This window comes from Phaenicophaeus curvirostris, chromosome 1 (assembly GCF_032191515.1).
Source record: "Phaenicophaeus curvirostris isolate KB17595 chromosome 1, BPBGC_Pcur_1.0, whole genome shotgun sequence".
NCBI classification, from domain to species: Eukaryota; Metazoa; Chordata; class Aves; order Cuculiformes; family Cuculidae; genus Phaenicophaeus; species Phaenicophaeus curvirostris.
In genome coordinates, this window is record NC_091392.1 from 139,082,258 (window position 1) to 139,101,250 (window position 18,993).

The 18,993-nt window shown below is 38.1% G+C and overlaps 1 protein-coding gene across 2 annotated transcripts in view; it reads left to right on the forward strand.

Annotated features, from left to right (window-relative positions):
* The window catches only part of HERC2 (HECT and RLD domain containing E3 ubiquitin protein ligase 2), a 112,155-nt gene extending 96,673 nt beyond the window's left edge, over positions 1–15,482 (forward strand). For both annotated transcript variants that reach the window (XM_069875964.1, XM_069875973.1), the window contains exons 86-93: positions 1,830–1,913; positions 8,815–8,956; positions 9,754–9,948; positions 10,037–10,149; positions 11,032–11,222; positions 13,056–13,161; positions 13,701–13,913; positions 14,489–15,482. In XM_069875964.1, the coding sequence (XP_069732065.1) occupies positions 1,830–1,913; positions 8,815–8,956; positions 9,754–9,948; positions 10,037–10,149; positions 11,032–11,222; positions 13,056–13,161; positions 13,701–13,913; positions 14,489–14,761 (1,317 nt within the window). In that variant the 3' untranslated portion in view covers positions 14,762–15,482. The remainder of the gene's footprint in view (positions 1–1,829; positions 1,914–8,814; positions 8,957–9,753; positions 9,949–10,036; positions 10,150–11,031; positions 11,223–13,055; positions 13,162–13,700; positions 13,914–14,488) is intronic.
* The last annotated feature ends 3,511 nt before the right edge of the window (positions 15,483–18,993 follow it).

Below are 18,993 nucleotides of genomic sequence, written 5' to 3' on the forward strand. Positions count from 1 at the left end.
TGATTTGTAACTGTAAGTGGAATATACTGTTCAAACTGTTTCTGAATAAAATAGAACTACATATCTTGATTTGTTCTGCATGTTTTGTATCAGATATTTACATGTTGATGATGCAGACTTCTTTCTTTGTGAATGTGTTCTTTTTGTTATTTTTCTCAGTTCTTTGTCATAGTGCTGTTATGTGTTATCTTAAAAATAACTTTACACTTTAATCTTCAGTTTGCAGTATTGTCAAATTCTTGTAGACTATTCAGTAAATGTTATCCTGGAAGAAAAACATAAAATAGGTATGAAATGGTCATTGTCTGCGTATTTGTTTCAGTTGTCATGATTAGGTGATATGCTAGTTGATCCAAAGCCATATGCAGATACAAACTTTTAGGCTAGAAGTAAAAAGTGTGATCTCAATTTAGTAAAGAAAGTGGATTTTTCTAGTTGTGTGTGAAGTCAGTCATGAGAAATTCTAGGTAATTATAATGTCTGAAGGCTATAACACTTAGTCAAAACTTTAGATCTGGAAAGCCTTTAAAAACACGACTTGCCTTCAGTATGATCACGAGTTTTGGATATGAATTTTCTCACTGCCATAGTAACTTGTCTAACAAAAAATGATAACCTTACATAAACAGACAAAATCTGCTGGGAGACATGTTTGAAGAGAGAAGCAGTTAAGTGTCTCTCCACAGTGCTGTTCTTTGTCCTTAAATAAGACACATGGCCTGTAACTAGACTCCTTGGCATATATTGTCTTAAGGTCTCTCTCTAGACTCCAATAATATTGTGTTGTAGAGCAATCCAGCAGAATACACACTTCACAGACCAAGAGAAGACCACGCACTTTTCATCAAAACCTAAATTTGTAAGAAGGAAAGGGAAATCCAAGCTATGGTTTGTGACACTTATAAGTTAGTGCTATTAATAAGGAGTCATTAATTACATGATGTAAAGTATAGGAATGGGTGTGCAGGAGGTACATTCAACGTAGTTTATGAGTCTGTGGAACAGATGCAGAAAGATAAAATGTGATATCAGGCATATTTTATGTCAAAAGCATTCAGCCAGGCACTGAGTTGTGATGCCATATTCATACCTAGGCATTTAAGTCAGGCTTACCTTCAGAGATTCTAAAGATTTAAGTATATTTTTAAAGCTTGCTTGAAACTGACAGTGTAAAATTTAATTAAAATATTTAATGAGAGAACCTCAGATACTTTAATTTGCCTGAAGAGTTCATTTTTTATATTGTTATTTGTGATTTATTTATTGCCTTCCGTAGTGAGATAATCTAGTCTTTTTGATAGTTTTTCTCTGACATTAATTATTCTCCATATGCATATATTATTCTGGCATAAATTAATTTATACCCGAACTTGGCAGCATGTTGGTTGCTTAGCTCATAACTAAATGTGAGTGCAGTACAACCTTTCAAGCTGCAGTTTTAAGTGGTACAGGACAGACTTCCTTCTTCACTTTCGTAGTATTTGGAGTGTTTCAGCTTGAATTGTATTAGCACAAATAACACAATCCTCACCTAACATCTCACAGTTTTATCTTCTCTTGCTTTTGTTTGTTTGTAGTATTTCGAAAGTATTTGATGCTTGTTTCCGTTTCATGTACACAAAGACTCAGAGGTGTTATGTCTTTTCCAGTGTTTTGTTGTGTATTCAGAAAGAAATTGTGGAAGGGATAGTATTTCAGTTTCTCTATTCTGCTAAAGAGTCTTTTTATTCCTAAATTGAATTAAGAATATGTTTACCTTTGAATTATGTGCAACTTTCTTATTTGATTGCAGTTTTGCCACTATTGTAATTTTTTGTATTCTTTTTTAGGAGGCAGCTTTCAGAAAAGTTGTGCAAGCAACTATGGTGAGAGATCGTCAGCATGGGCCAGTTGTAGAGCTCAACAGAATACAGGTATCTAAAGCTAAAGTTCTGGTTTTAGTACCTGTATGTTTAGCTCACAGTTTTGGCTAAGTCCCTTTATGTTTCAGTCCCTTTATGTTTACTGTCTGAGTACTGAAGAGTTGAATTTTTATCACAGAATCAAACGATGAAGAAGTGAACGCAGCAAGGGCTGATTATTTTAGTTTCAGTATGTTTTCATCCACACTGTAGTTGTTTGAGGGGAGGGAACACTTGTTAAAATATTAAGTGAATGATTTAGACTTTACTGAGCGATGTCCTGTTTGACAAAGGACCACTTTCTCAAAACTAACTGCATTAGATGATATAAGAGAGTACTGATTCTGATGCCCTTCTTACCTTTCTGAATGGTCACATGAAGTATTCAGCTGTTGCTTTCCTAAGAGAGAACAGGAAGGAAAAAAAAGGCCGTTCAATATAATTTAAAAGTTGGGCTGATAAACTCCAGTCCTTTACTGGTCATCACATGGAGTCATGTTGGTTGCAGAACAGTTTGATAGTAAAAAGGCTTTTTTTCCTTATCATTGGCGGTAGAAAATGTAGCATTGTGCCTTAGGCCAGATATGTCTTTTTTCCATAGATATTTCTGTAACATAGAATAGTAAAACATTTGTTTTCATTTAAATGGACTGAAGTCTGGTGTTATGGAGTCCTCGTGCATTTCCTTTCTTCAGTGGTGATTTTCTTTTTTTTTTTCCTACAAAAAGTAAGAAAACCAACTCTATGTAGGGCTAGAATAGAGAAATATTAAAAAAAATCGACTAATCACTTTTATTTTAGTGAACAGAACCAATGTTTCTGCTTCTTTGCCCTTTTCTTTGGGCATTTAAAATTTCTTGTGGTAATGTTATGTGATTAAAATGTTTTGTTTCAGTTTGTTATTTGGAAAGTTGAAGCTGAAGAGAGTGCCAGAGATTTTCTTATTACTTTTATGTTTGTGTGTGCGTGTGTGAATTCAGAAAGTCCAATAACATGATACAAGTACTTAACTTTGAGCAGGCCATGAGTACGTTTTGAGCTCATTTATTACTATCTTCTTTCTACTGTTGAGTTAATTGAGATAAGCTTTCTCTTGTATTCCAGTTCATTATTTGAATCTGTCTTTAAATCTAGAAAAACTGGTAGCTGCAGGGCTTCCCTTCTTCATAACTTCTGGGGGAGAGGAAATACTGCTATAACGCAAGCTTGTCTTAGATGTAGCCAAGGCTAACATAATCTGGCCTGATTACATGGTACTAAATATAGGTCACAATTTCTTGAGTTAGCTTTTGCAGAGAATGAAAATGTGGATTCTTAAACTGTATGATCCTTTATAATACTTAATTGAAGATTCAAACCTGCTAATTGTCAATGTTAAGAATCTTATTTGCAGTTTTGAGTTTAACTGATGCCAGGTTTTAAAATCCCTTCACTTTCAGAAGACTTTTCTTGCAATCTCTGTATTATAATGGTACAGTCAATTCACTTCTTCATCTTCTTATAAATCAGATGGGATTTTAATTTAAAGTTGTTTTCCAGATGTGGACTTGTTTTTTAAAATATTTCCTCATTTTACCTTGTTGTTATTTCTTTGGAAGTACCAGTACCGGCTGTCTAACCGGCAGCATAAGTTAGCCAAAGCAAGCCAAACACTGCCGTGTTGTCTTGAGGTCAAGTTTTATGTGAATGAGATTCCTTAGAGTAGATGACATTCACCTAACTACCTGACCCTGAACCTTTTCTATTGGAAGCCTCATGTAGGACACAGTATTTACATGTAGTTTTCTTGCTCAAGGTGTGTGGAATACAATGTGATGGCTGTACTGCAACTCACCCAAGTGCTGACCTGGTATTTCTGGAGAGTGAAATTGAGGGTAGATGTTTTATACTTTGAGGTGTAGCTTGAGGGCAAGCAGTTTAGGACACTGCTGGAGGACTGCATAGGGCAGAAGAAACCAAACTTGATGTGGTTTTATCCTTACTACTCTTTGGGAACGGTCACGAAGTGGTATGTTCTAAAGCAGCACCTGGGCCTTGTTCTGATAAGGTGTAATAGAAGTAGTTGAAATTGGAGCCAGAGGGTGAACTAACAGTTACATGTCTAGACAGGGCTTCAGTGCTCAAATTCACTTACTGACTGTCTTACTAGCAGATCAGATTTACCTTAGTATTTAAGTAGCAGTGTAGCTCATGCGGTGTCACATGGGCAGTGAGTTATGACCTGTAGGCAGACACATTCATAGTGCTGTTAAATCATATCTTGCCTTTGGATGGAAGAGATTATCACAGCAGTTGAAAGAAATTTTCTCTTTTTAAACGGGAAACATTTCAGTTATTAAGGAGGATGTCTTCTTTCAGGAATGTAATATTGCAAAGTATCTCCTGGTTCAATGTTCTCTACTGTCACAGGAGGAATGTCACACTTAGAGATATATGAAATCCCACTTTAAGAATACTTTCTTCCTCCTCCCTAGGACTCCTTATTAAATGTGGGTTACAGAAATCTCAGTAGCATGACAATTAAGAAATGATCTGATTTTAAAGGATAGCATATCAATGAATGAACTATTTGTTCTTATGTGAGTATTGTACTTCAATTTAAATAGCTTTCCTCCTTCCTGGTTATTGCTTTCTCCCTTATCAAGTGTACTTCTTAAAGAACACTCATTTCATAACAGCCTTCATTTTCATACACTGATCAGACTAAGCTCTTTTTGTCTGCTTGTGTAGAATAATCTTCTTCTACTCATCTTTTTATACAGTTTTTTTCCTATAGCATTGCAGTTTGAGCATAAATAACTGAAACCTTAAGTTACAGTTGAGAGCATTTGTGCTCCTTTAAATGTAACACTGAATACTTCACTACTTTTTCTGAGATTGATTTCCTATCCTTGATCGTGTTTGTTTTCTTCATAGTTTTGTCTTCTATGTTAACAGTATTTCTCTTTCTTAACTGAATCCAACTAATAAGCAGTCATCTCTTTGTAAACCTTTTTTTAGCCCCTGAGTACGTGGATTTATGTGGGTTGGAGAGAGTCCCACAGGATGGCCAGTATTTCAGTGGGTACTTTCAGGCTTTTGAGACAAATACAAAGTTTTGTTCTTCAGATTCAGAGAAAGAACTTAAATTTTGGTCTTCATCACTTCAAAATGCTTTAACCAGACTACAGATTGAATGCCTCTCCCCCTTCGTTGCAATGATTCTACTCACAATAAGTGTTTATTCACTGAGGCAAGTTCTTAAACTTGATTCTTCCATGCTTCACTGTATTCTGCTTTTGCACTGCTATGTTTCTCTCTGGTCCAAGAAAAGCTGTTTTTCTACAAACTGTTTTCTGATGGCAGACAGTTTTATGAAAATCCTTCGTGGGCTCTAATCAAAATATTAACTCGTTTTATGATAAAAAGTAATCTCATCAGCAAGGAGGCTGGAACTGTATTTTAAAAACTTGAGATGCTGCATAATCTGTTTTTAATGAGGCCTGTATTCAGTGAGGGTTTTATCTCACCCTATTCAGCCTGTTCAGTAAAATAATTTCACAGGATACTCATTATGTTTCTAAAGAGGATGATTAGGAAACATGAGCAAGGTGCTGTGCTCTAGACCTCTACAATGAAAAGCTTAAACACCTTTGGTGGATTGTGACCTAAACATATTTGTATGCATTTTTGCCATTTTTCAGTGAAGTGTTTTACTCTGCTAATAATGTAATAAACTTTAATATGGGCACCTGTTTCTGTCACCAAGCAATATATTAAGGTGCTAGCAGAAATGCTAATGATCCTTGATGGTATTGTTACATTGCTTTGTTGAAAGTCAAATTGTAACCATTCCTAGATCTAAATGATGAGGTTAAATGAAAATTCTGTGTTGCTAGTAAATAAATACCAAGTTAAATGTATGATAGCAAATGTGCATGCCATCGTAATCAGTTCAGGCAAGATTGCTTGCCTTTTTGTTATCACTTGATTAATTTGTGTTTTAAGTGTGGGGTTTTAAAAAATAGTGACTTAACTGCTGCTTTCATAGACTTTTTACCGTACTTTCCTTTTTTAAAGGGAAGACTCAGTGATTTCTCAACTTAAAAATAAGGCATCCAAATTTCTTTGAAATCCGTTGAACTAAATCCAGCTTGTGAACATTTTATCCATGAGGAGGACTTGACTGTGTCAGCCTTTCAGTAAGATCTGAAAGAAATCTGGTGCATATTTTATCCAAAGTATCAGAAATATGCAGCATCAGAACTGAATTTTTACATGCACCATGTCTTGGAGTGCAATGAAATACAGATTAGTGGGATGAGTCTGGGTTATTTGTGAATGAACAGTCTCATGCATATTGGTGAACTATGCGTGCTATAGGAATCCCTTTGCAGTGAGGACAGGTTGAGAATATAAATTGAAGAACCAAGGGGAGTTAAAAATGCCTCTGGTTTCTCCAGCCTTCTGTTTATTTCCATTTCTTTCCCTTCTGTACTGTTGAAATATTTTTTGTGTTCTTACCCATTTTGTGTGCATCTTTTGCGGCAAAATACTTGGGCTTTTCCTTGTATACATTTCTTAAGGATCTTCATCAATGAAAGTACGCTTTTTCTGTAGATGCCACACACTCTGTGTGTGTGTGTATTTTGTTAGTGCTTACTTTATGAGGCTCCTAGTAAGTACTGTAGATGCATATTTAAATATTATTATTAATGAATATAAAAAAGCTATTCATTTTTCTGGCTGGTAGCACATCCTGTAATCTGTTTTGCATAAAGAAAACTTTAAAATTTGATTGTCAAATATGGGTATGCATTAACTAAATGAGTTGCAATCCAGAAAAAGCGAATTTACCAAGACACTGGCTGCTTCTTCAGAAACAGGAGGAGAAAACTTCATCAACAAATTTTATCCTTGATTCCCCTCTGTCTTTTCATTTTCCTGTAAAGACAAAGAGATACAATGCTGAGTAGAGAGAGATAAAAAATGAACTCTTTGAAAGTAAAGATAAGTAAGGTATTGTGGTTGAGGGAACATAAAATTCCTTATCTAGGGAAGAAAGCCCACTGGCTTGTTAACTGAAGTGGTAAGGATCATTCTGTCTAGCCGCAATGAACATACCTGTTGGTTTTGTGTATTTTCAGCTCTAACAGTAAAATTGCTAAGGCCTAATCGACCTCCAAATTTTTAGTTTCATTTAAAAAAATAATCATTATCATTGTGGTCAGCTGCATTTGAACCAAAGTTGTCTCAAGTATTTTTAACTATGTCAGGTCATAGAAATTGCCTAGAACAGTCATTCAGCGTTGTCAGGTCAGGACATGTGGGAGCAACGAGATAACCAAATACATTTTCATATTTGTACCAATCCAAGCATTAGTTGAAAAATTTCTTCTGTTACAGAGGTACTGAAATTTGCAGTACTTAAAAATGGTGGTAATTATAGCAATCATTGACAATTAGACAGCTATGTCAGAGAGACAGGACCTATTGCAGAAGTTGCAGACCTATTTTTATATCAGAAACAAGCTGACAAAGTATGGGATGGATGTGAAGACAGTGAGGTGGGTTGAAAACTGACTGAACAGCTAGATCCAGAGGGCAATGATGAGTGACATGAAGTCTGGTTGGAGGCCAGTAACTAGGGGTGAACCCTGGGGGTTGATACTGGGTCCAGTCTTGGTCAACATCTTCATTAATAATCTAGATCATGGGGCAGAGTATATTCTTGGAAAATTTGCCGATGATACAAGACTGGAAGGAGTGGCTAGTATGCCAGCAGGTCATACTGTGTTCCAGAGGGACCTCAACAGGTTGGAGAAATAGGTTGACTTGAACTTCATAAACTTCAACAAGAACTGTGAAGTCCTGCATCGGGGAAGAAACAACCTCATGCACCAGTATATGCTGAGGGTAACCCAGCTGGAAAGCAGCTTTGTAGAAAAGAACCTGCGGTCTTGGTGGACACCAAACTGAACATGAGCCACCAGTGTGCCCTTGCTGTGAAGAAGGTTAATGGGTGTCCTGGGCTGCATTAGGAGGAGTGTTGCCAGCAGGTTGAAGGAGGTGATCCTTTCCCTCTGCTCAGGCCACGCCTGCAATACTGGTTCCATTTCTTGGCTCTGCAATACAAGAGACATGGACGTACTGGAGAGAGTCCACAGAAGGGCCATGAAGATATTCAAGGGACTGGACCACCTCTCCTATAAGGAAAGGCTGAGAGAGCTGAGACTATTTAGCCTGGAGAAGACGAAAGCTTAGGGGTCATCTCATTAATGTATATTTTTGCTTACCTGAAGGGAGGGTGCAAGGAAGAGGGAGCCAGGCTATTTCCAGTGGTGGCAAGTAACAGGGCCAGAGGCAGTGGGCACAAATTGAAACACAGGAGGTTTCCTTGGACCATCAGGAAACACTTTTTCACTGTGACAGTGACTAAGCACTGGCACAGGTTACTCAGGGAAGTTGTGGAGTCTCTGTGCTTGGAGATATTTGAAAACTGTGCGGACATGGTCCTGGCCAGCTGGCTGTAGGTGGCCCTGCTTGAGCAGGGGGTGTTGAGCTTCCATGACCTTCAGAGCTCCATTGGGACCTCAGCCATACTGCGATTCTGAAATAGTTCTGGGCTTCCAATAGCCTGAGATCTTAAGTGCTTTCATTGTCCTGGAGAGGGTCGGGATATGTAAATTGGAGTCTGTGATATCAGTATCTTGGAATGGATGTTGAACAGTACTGAAATATGCTGTGGTGCCAATAGATTGAAATTCGGTTCTTCCTCTGTATGTGTTGCATGTACAAGATGCACTGTGGGCATCTGCAACTGTTTCACTGAATGTGTTAGTATTTTATAAATATTCATCTGGTCTGATCTGTACAGCAATGCCAACTGTAATGTGTTCTTACAGTGACGTTTATAATGTGCTTACCCGAATAGGTAAAACGTTCTAGAAGTAAAGGAGGACTGGCTGGGCCTGATGGTACAAAGTCAGTGTTTGGACAGATGTGTGCTAAAATGAGTTCCTTCAGCCCTGATAGCCTGCTGCTTCCTCATCGTGTTTGGAAGGTCAAGTTTGTTGGTAAGAGGATTGTCCATTTATTGTTTTCAGAGGATTTGCACTTTACCATTTTCTTTGCGTTTATTTTTTTGTAATTACAAGGGCCTGAAGGAAGGCGGAGATATAGAAAACAATGCATGTGTGTAGGCAGAGGAAGGTGCTTAAAATAGAAGGAAGTAAAAAAAAAGCCTTTTAAACTAATTTTATAAAAGTCTGCAAGACTAGTGTAAATGTGTCTGTAATTAACCTGAAATTCCAGGGGCAACTCTTTTGCCTGTAACAAACATTCTGCAAAACCTAAACCTGTTTTTCAAGTAGCTGAATTGATTAATAGTCCTGGCTAACTGGTTTTACTGCAAGGATTGTTTTTACAATTCACATATCACTTCAAGCTTCTAGATGAAAAATATTTTAGATTGAAGAACCATTCTTTCTGCCCTTTGGAAGATATAAAAAATGAATCTACTTCTAAATGTTACTTAAGGGTTGTGTTGCTTTGACTCTCTTGTCCTACTTCTATTTTATTTTGATTAGTGTATAACACAAAAAAGGTTACACTATAGCAAAATAGTATTTTTGGCATTGTGTTATGTTGTATAATCTATGTAATACAGTTCACAATGAAATGGAAATATCCAGTTATAAAGCAAAACATAAAGGGATTTCATATGAACAGATATGACAGTGTAGCTTTTAGTAAACCTTTGTTTACTCAGTCATCCCTATGAAAGAAAAAATAGTTTATTTCAATACTTCATTGTTTGGTTTGGGGTTTTTTTGAAGTAACATTTCATTTTGAGCCTTTTTTCTTTTCTAAGGTGAATCCGTGGATGATTGCGGTGGAGGTTACAGTGAATCAATAGCGGAAATGTGTGAGGAGCTTCAGAATGGGCTGACCCCTCTGTTAATTGTGACACCGAATGGAAGAGATGAATCTGGTGCAAACAGAGATTGTTTCCTGTTAAATCCTGCAGCCAAGTCACTTTTGCATATGAACATGTTTCGTTTTCTTGGTAATTTCTTAGCAACATTGTGACATTGTGCTTGCATATTGTGAATCTGACAAAAAAAAATGAAAAAATACTGTGTCTGAACTTACAGGTGTACTTTTGGGCATTGCTATCCGGACTGGGAGCCCTCTGAGCCTCAACCTGGCTGAGCCAGTGTGGAAACAGCTAGCAGGAATGAGCCTAACAATTGCTGATCTCAGTGAAGTATGTATGAAGTTTCTGAGTAGAATATAACTTAGAGAAGACAAGTGGACTTTAGCATAAATTTTTGTCCAGTGATTGGCTTCCCTGGTTTCTATATACTTGTATTTTGTCTAGCCTTTTATTTTATGAGCCAGTACATAAGGATAACTTGTACTCACTGTTAAAACTGTAAATTTACGAGTAGTTCAGAAATAAGCTATTTGAGTTCTAGAGAATTCTTGAATCTTTTTGTGAGTTGACTAGACAAGTGTTTGTGGTTGAACTCCTACTTTCCATAGCTGTTACTGTCTGTTGTGCCAAAATGCAGTAACTGATTGGGTGCACACACCTACACTGTTTTGAAGTAAAAGAAAATTAGTTCAAACTACAACTAAAAGTAGTTCATGCCCACATACTGAGCCTCACAAACTTTCAGCTTCTGTTTACTGAGCTTGGTAAATGTGGAGTAAGAGTTAGGTCTTTGTTACAAAGAGTTCCTGCTCAAATACTGTCACGTAGAAATGTACTTAATATAAAAGCGTGGAGTCGTTCACTTGTCAGTAAGGGGATTCCTTTTGTACCCAAACCAGCATTGGACTTTGTAGATGTGATTATGTGTTTAAGCTTTAAATCCATTTTCTTATATAATACAGTTTCTTGGCAAGTGCTCCCCAAAAGGATTGAAATCTGGAACACATGTACCCTCCCACATCCCAGCATAATGAAATTTTGTACAAAGTAGTAGAGCATTTTCTAGCTTGGAAATTCATTAGGTGGGTTGTGGTCAGACATTTGAGAGTGCTTTTGGTAGATGGCATGTGATGCACCGCTTTTGGTATGCAAGAGACACTGTTGTATAGTGGTAGTAAACAGACTTTAACTCGGCCTTGTTATTTTCAAAAGGTTGATAAAGATTTTATTCCTGGGCTTATGTACATTCGAGACAATGAAGCTACTTCAGAAGAGTTTGAAGCTATGAGCCTCCCATTCACTGTGCCTAATGCAAGCGGTCAAGATATTCAGTTGAGTTCCAAGTACACCCATATTACACTGGATAATAGAGCTGAATATGTGAGGCTGGCAATAAACTACAGGTTTGTTGAATAAGTTATTCAATTTACTAACATGAACAAGCATTTTCTTTTAAAAGATATGTAAAAGCTTTCAAACAATATACGACTTTAACCTCTTATGTACAAGTATTTTAGTATTTCCATGTGATTATAGTGTTGATTTTCTGATTTCTTTAAATCTCTCTGAAAGTTTAAACTTAATTTTTAGGAAACAAAATAGAAGTAGCAGGTATGGCTCTAGATTTTAATAGCTGTCCTGACAGACCAGTTTTGGCAGCCAGTTTTATAGGTTGAGAAATGCCCCACCCATCTAGTTCTTCTTGTACAATCACTTGATCATCAAGTTCTTTGTGAAGAGAGCTTAGATTTAGTATTACTGCTCCCAAAGTTTTTCATATCATTGGTTGCAGTCTAGAGTAGTCCCAGATGAGTTCTTGTTGTATTCTTATCTAAGTTGGAATGCAGAAAACAAAATGTTCATTCCCTGGACACCCTAAAATAAGTCTGACACCTATGTACAGGCAAGTAAACTCATCCACAGTTGTCAAAAGCTGAACATTGCACTGAAATCAGTGGGAAGTAAGTGTCCAGTGTTTGAGGAGACAAGGCCTTTGGTTACTTAAATACCTAGACAGCGGCTCTAGACAAGTACATCTAAGGAGCAGTTGTAGACGTCTTGTTAGGGGAAGCAGTGGGCCTCGTGCCTGTTGAACTATGGAAATGGAGATAAATTGAACAAGAAGCCGATTCACAGTTGTTTTATTCTCTCCACCACAGTTAACTGTTGAAGAGAATGCTTGAGCAAGACTCTGTCATCACTATGTACTTGCTTAGTAGTTTGAAGTTATAGTGTCTGCCGTTATAGTATACTTAAATTACAGTCTTTGTTGTGTGTTTGTGTGTTGGGGTTTTTTTTTCTATAAACAGTTATGAACCAGTACTTAAGCCTTTTTCTGACAGCAGAGAGGTATTTTATTTGGAATGGATAAATGATAATCTCTCTACAAAATGTTACATTCCTTTGAATAAAAGATTTTATTCTCTTGCCAGTTATGGTGGTTATCCTCAAAGGATGTGAGTAGTTCTAAAGCATTTTACAATTCAAAATCCTTTGGGAGAAACTTAAATGTTTAGATTAGGTATCAATTTTTTTTTTTTTAATTATATGAAGCCCTCTAGAGAAAAACTAGCACCTGAATAGAATCTATGTGAAAAAGTGGATGCATAAACACTGTCTGTCCTGAAATCTTTGTTTATTTTGGTGATGACAAGCCTGAGGACAGGATTTGTCAGTGATGCGAATCTCTGCTCTGGAGAGCTCTGTAAAACATCTCAGAAATTATCTGACAGGATGAAAAAAATGCAGAACAAGTCATGGGTGGCAGCAGAAGCAGCAGTGTGTTTTACTTATCTGTCTGTCTTGAAATACAGCAGCTCCTGTCCTCAGATATCATGTTTAATTCAGATCTGTTTTTCTTTTACCATAATGTCTGTCTAGTCTTGAGAATGTTGGAAGGCAGAGTTTCAGAGCACAGCTGTTCTTTTCCAAAGAACACGTTGTTTCAAAGAACACGTTGGTTTGTTCTTGCCAGGCACAGCACACGTATAATACTGGAAATAAAATATCCTAAACACTGGGAGGTGTCTCTCCATACTGAGCTTGCTTGCAGTATGAATTGGTGTAGAAACTGGTATGAATCCATATATCTTGTGTGATAAATGCTTATTAAAGTTCCTTGGCACATAGCTGGAGGATTGAGAAGGGCAGTTAAAACTTCCTTGATGTTACAGTAATTGCTAGAAATAGTTGCTAGAAATGACGTTCATAGAAACTCTGAAAATGTGTCTCTGCAGACTTCACGAATTTGATGAACAAGTTGCAGCAGTTCGTGAGGGGATGGCCCGTGTTGTTCCAGTTCCTCTACTTTCGCTGTTTACAGGATATGAACTGGAAACTATGGTATCAATTTCTGTTTTGTTACTTCTGTCAGGCTAACTGATTAGGAGTGAGATTCTTCACTTATTTCTTACTAATTAAAAGCCCACATTAAATACTACTTCTAATGCTCGATCTGTGATTATAAAGGTTTTGTCCGAGGAATGATGAGAAAATGTTTAATTGCCCTTTTGGTGTTACGGTTATTTTCATATGGCTGAGTAGTGATATTTTGAATTATTTCTGGAAGAAACAAACAACAAGGCCTAAAAATCTCACAAAACAGGGACCTAAGAGGCAAATTTGAGATATTTGTTCCAAGTAAAATGTTTAATTTTTTATGTGATTCAGGAATACGAAAGAAGCATCATTATTGTCCCCTGATGGGAAGATGTAAGTTTAGCATTATTGCAATGGGAGGGTGTGCACAGGACCTTGAATATTTGACTTTTCGTTTTGTCAGTATAAAAGCTGTTTAAATATTTCAAAGGAATGGGGTGAACAAATTGCCTGTAATTGATTTGATCAGATTTTGTAGCCTATCACTATATTTTGTTTTTCAGGTATGTGGCAGCCCAGATATTCCACTTCACCTTCTGAAATCTGTAGCAACTTACAAAGGCATTGAACCAACTGCTTCCTTGATACAGTGGTTCTGGGAAGTGATGGAGTCCTTCTCCAATACAGAGCGATCTCTCTTCCTGCGTTTTGTGTGGGGCAGAACAAGGCTTCCCAGGACTATTGCAGACTTTCGAGGGAGGGACTTTGTTATTCAGGTAAGGTGTATGGAATGAGGTGTAGGTTTTTCATTTTAAAAAGCTGATAGTGAAGAGGTAGTAGCATGAGGTAGTGAGAGAACAGGCTGATTTCATTATACTGTTTATCCAACATTACATTGTGTATTTCACAGTGCAACAGAGACCCATAATGTGTACAGATATTTTTCTCTCTGGACTTGAGAAACAGGATATTTGTTTTACGTTCCAGCCGTTTGCTTCTCTGGATTTAGGTAGTTTTCCACTGTCTGGCATATTAATGTTTTGCTTGCATTTACTTAGTATTTCATTGAGCTCAGTAGTTATTTCAGCCAAATTAAAAAATGACAATTGTCAAATTGTGTTTTGGTATTTGCTGAAGGCACACAATCATAATCAAAGCAGCTCATATATGCCTAATTATATTTATTTAGTGCAGGGAAAATGGATTTGGTCTTTTCATTGTTCCTTTAAGAGAATGCAGCATCAGAATCACAAGTCTAATATGCTGATAAAAATATTCGCAAGTATTATTTTGATACTTATTTGTGGTTTGGGCAGTGAATCAAAAATACTATGCTTTTTGCTTTCAACAGGTATTGGATAAATACAATCCTCCAGACCACTTCCTTCCTGAGTCATACACTTGCTTCTTTCTCCTGAAGCTGCCCAGATATTCCTGTAAGCAAGTACTAGAGGAAAAACTGAAGTATGCCATTCACTTCTGCAAGTCTATAGATACTGATGATTATGCTCGGATAGCACTGACTGGGGAGCCAGCGGCTGATGACAGTAGTGATGATTCTGATAATGAAGATGCAGATTCTTTTGCTTCAGATTCTACGCAGGACTACTTAACAGGACATTAAAAAAAATAACATAAGGTATAGTTGTCACAAGCACTAAGGCAAGATGCCAAAATGTCAGTGAAGCCAAGGACAGTTTAGGGCTTGGAATATAGAATATATAGTCAGAGGGGATGGTAATTGTCTGAACATGAGGAAAGTGTTTGCTACTCAAAGTAGGAATTAAGGGTTACAGCTTAAACCATCAGCTTAGAATAAATGGCACAGTATATGGGCATTTAACATGTATTTTAAGAGCAGAAAGTGGTCCCCCATAATGCTGCACTACATTTAGAACCTTTGTGTTTACTGAAGTGTTGTAAATGTTTATATAAATATGGTAGTGCAGCATCCAAAAGGCAGTGAAACCTTTAAAGTGTGGGTGCAATAGGTTTTTTCATATTAAGTGTTGTGTTCTGTGCATCTTCTTGATTGTATATTGGAAATACTGTGCAACAACTGAATAGTATTATAAATATTTCAATTAACTTTACTAGAAGTTTGTTAAAAATTTTTGAATTAACATTATTCCTTGAAATTCTTCTATAGATAATAAAAACGGCCAATAGTTTCACCTCCACCCCTGGTTTGTATATTTTAGCTTATGCGTTATTTATCTCAAATTTGATACCTTTCTGTGAACAGCATCATAATTCTTATCATGGAAAGTGTACTGTATATAATTTGTGCCATGTAAATGCAAAAGTTATAATTTCCTTCCAATAAAAGTTCTGCCACAGACAAAGAGTGTACGTCTTTTAATGGCTCTACCAAGAAATGTTTTCTGCAGGTTACAGCTGTTGACCAAACGTTTCTTGTGCTGCTCCACCAATTGTAGGTGCATTGCTATAGGTAGAACATGAGTCATAATAAACTCAGAGCAAGTCTACTCAACACGTTAATGGTAGCTATTAGGTACTCTTTGTTTATACGTCTGTTGCTAATGCTGCTGGTGTCAGTAAAGCTAAATTTGCTCGTGGACAGCTGGGAAGAAGCTTGCTTTTCAGTAGGTGTGAGGGACAGATTTCAAGTACCTGAACAGTGAGTAGAAGTGTATATATATGGCACTTGTACAACATATTGTCTCTGAGAAAATTATATCATTTTACAAGGGTTGATCATAAAACATTGTGCGTCTGGAGTAGCTCATTTGAATAATTCATTGAAATCAAGTGGCATTCAGGCAGGTATTATGTGTTTACTACAGAACATAGGCACTAATTTTTTGAAGTAGGAAAAAAAGATTTATATGTGCCAAAGCACTAGCACTTTGCTATCTATGTACTGTTAATATATCAGTGTTGTTAATATATCAGTGTTGTTAATATATCAGAGTTTGAAGTCCGTGAGCCTCTATTTTACACTGAAGATCTCTTGTGATAAATTCTTCTGTCCCAATCCCCCGTCTTCCTGCACATTCCAAAAGTGAGGCCTGTGTCCTGTCCTCCAGCTTTGCTCTATCTGCTGATGAAAAAAGCTGAGTATTTTTTGAGTCTTAAAATCTGCAAAACCCCAAAACCTTAAGCAACCTCTTTTATCTTTGCTGCTGAATTGAATTTCTCCTGAAGTAGAGAGTAGAGAATCTACTAGAGAGGTGCTCATGTGGTTGTCTGCTGTCCTTTGCCATGGTAACACCCACACCCTGTAGGCATCCAGCTTGATCAAAGAGGTTCTGTAGTAAGCTTTTCAGGACACTTGATGGATGGATGAATCATGCCCAAATGCCAGAAGCCCAAGGACTGAGACAGAGTTCAATTGCCATTCTTGAATTTCAAACCCTGTTTAGCTATGAATTACTATAGTATGGAAAAGTTGTATAACTTGCTTAGAGATAAAAAAAAGGAATATCAGTGTGTTTCTTCCAAGAAATGCAGAAAGGAAACATTCTTTTTCTAAGGAAGCAGTCTACTTTGTGAATGAGTGAATGGCAAAACTGATAGTTTTTAACCCTCCTCCTTTGCTTTCCCTTCCCATCATGGCAGAAGAGTTATCAGATGCCCTTTTACAATATGAAGCGTATGCCCGCCCTGTGGTCTCTGCTCAGGCCGAGTGATGTGGCTGCTGCTTTCCCCTTCGCAGGTTCAATCAGTAATGTGTATATATATCCCAGAAACACTGATGTGGCCAGTCACAGTAGCTAGGGGTTAAAGACCCCCACTTGCTCCGCTAGCTGATGCTGAAACTCTGCTTCTGCCAGTGTCTGGCACCCATTTTCAGTCACTCCCACTCACCAGTTGCCAGCACTCGGTCCTTGCAGCACACATGAGATACGGAGTGTGATCCTGCAAGGGATAGTTAATGAAAGGTTGATTAAGAAATCAAGAAGACAAGGCAGGTGGTGGTGATTCGGGAACGGGTTCAGCCAGAACAACATACTGACTGGCCCTGTTTTGCGTGCAACCAGCCTCTTGTATACCCTTTTCTGTCTGCCCCTCCCTGCCCCTCTTTCCCTGCACACATCAGCAGGCACAGACCCCTTCCAGTATCTTGGACCCTCAGGTTTACATCCCTGTCAGTTGCAAAGTCCTAATTTGCCTGCAAGTTCTTGCTAGCCCATCAGTTACTGTGACTGACCAGCTTAATTTCTGGTTATCGTGCTTGTTAATGTTAATTGTTCAGGTTTCAGGGCTCTGTGTTTATCTACCTCCCTTTTGTTATCCTCCTGGCTGACAAAATAAGCATTCCTGTGCTCCACACAGTCCTTACCAATTAGTGTGACTTGGTTCTTTCTCATCCTAATCTCCCTCATCACGTGCTGGTCAGGTTTGTTTCTCTCTGTTCTTGTTTATGGCTTCTTTGACGAGATGCCCTCAAAGGAACAGACACTCTCTTACCCTTGCGAGTATGGTCAGACGTGGTTTATTAGTTGGCTGTGCAGCTGCAGAATTAGCTGTAAGGTGCCCTATCTGGAGATGATCACTGAGGCAGGGAGAAGTGGACATCCAAATGTCAATGTTGTTGGCAGGCATGCAAAGAATGAAATTTATACCCAGCAGGATGAAATGTTCTCTTCAAGAGAAGTTTCACAATGCTGGTATGTGTCTGACAAAAGCCAAGTAGGCAGATGGAGGATACACAGAGATGCATAGAGCAGATGGAATGTGTATTTGGAGGGTGTATGGCCTGGAGGCTAATGAGTTGTCTCCCATGGAATAAGACCAAGCTCCTTCCTGCAGGGGTGAAAGTCAGGAGGACAGGCTGCAGGGCTTCCAACCATATCTGAGGGTAGTCCCATACTGACAAAATTTGTGTGAGATCTGTTAGACTGGGAGCTTTTTCCAAAGTTCTCCCCCTGTAGGTGTAGTCTACTACTCCCTTGTAGTAGACAAAGTTCTCTGTATCAGGAGTGGGCTATACTGGCAATTTACTCACTGATACTGGATCCTGGCTTTTCTAGGTATGTGATGCATGTAACTGAAGTTGTGGACTGCAGCTTCATGAAGAAATCAAGTGTGTGTGTAATTCTTTATCTGCAGTCAGGGCCAAACAACACTGTAAGAATTTCTTGATGAGGCAATGCTAGTGGACGGGGTGTGAGGACCACAGACCAAACAATTCAGCAACAATAAGCAGTTGCAAAAGGAAGAAGTGTCCTCCTGGGGCAGTTTCATTGGCATTCAGTGCAGAAAGTCCATTTTAACCTGATAATGTATATAGCCTTGACTGGAGTACTCCTGGGCATTCCCTAAGACACAAGCATCCTGCCTGGAGAAAGTACAAAGGGAAGCAGGTCTCTGGCAGTGTTAGAGAACAGACATGAAGGAGAGGTCAAAAAGAGTGGGAATGTCTGATGCAGGAAAGCTGGATAAAAACACCATGCTGAATCTTTCAAGATGCAAAACACTGGGATAAAAAAAGGAAACGATCAGTTGTCCACAGTTATCCAAACCAGGTGGAGAAGAAAGAATTTCCTTGCAGCAGAGATACTTGACACTCCACCCTTTCCTCATACTTTCTAACTTTAGAGACATTTAAGTACCAGAATGCCCCGTCTAGGTGGATCATGAACTCTGGGCAGTAAGAGTCTTAACAACCTTGTAAGACATCTCTTGATGATGATCTGGCAGTACTTCAGCTACCCGCAGCTGCTCGAACAGATTTCTTGAGTCCTCTCAGCTTATTTGCTATTCCTGCAATGCTCTGTTCATTATTAGCTTCTCTGAAAAGGGATTCTAGTTAAGTAGAACAGACTCTGCAATGGCACCCTGTCCATCAAGTTCTAATGAAGGTGGCTTGAGACATCCAAGCTTAGTGTA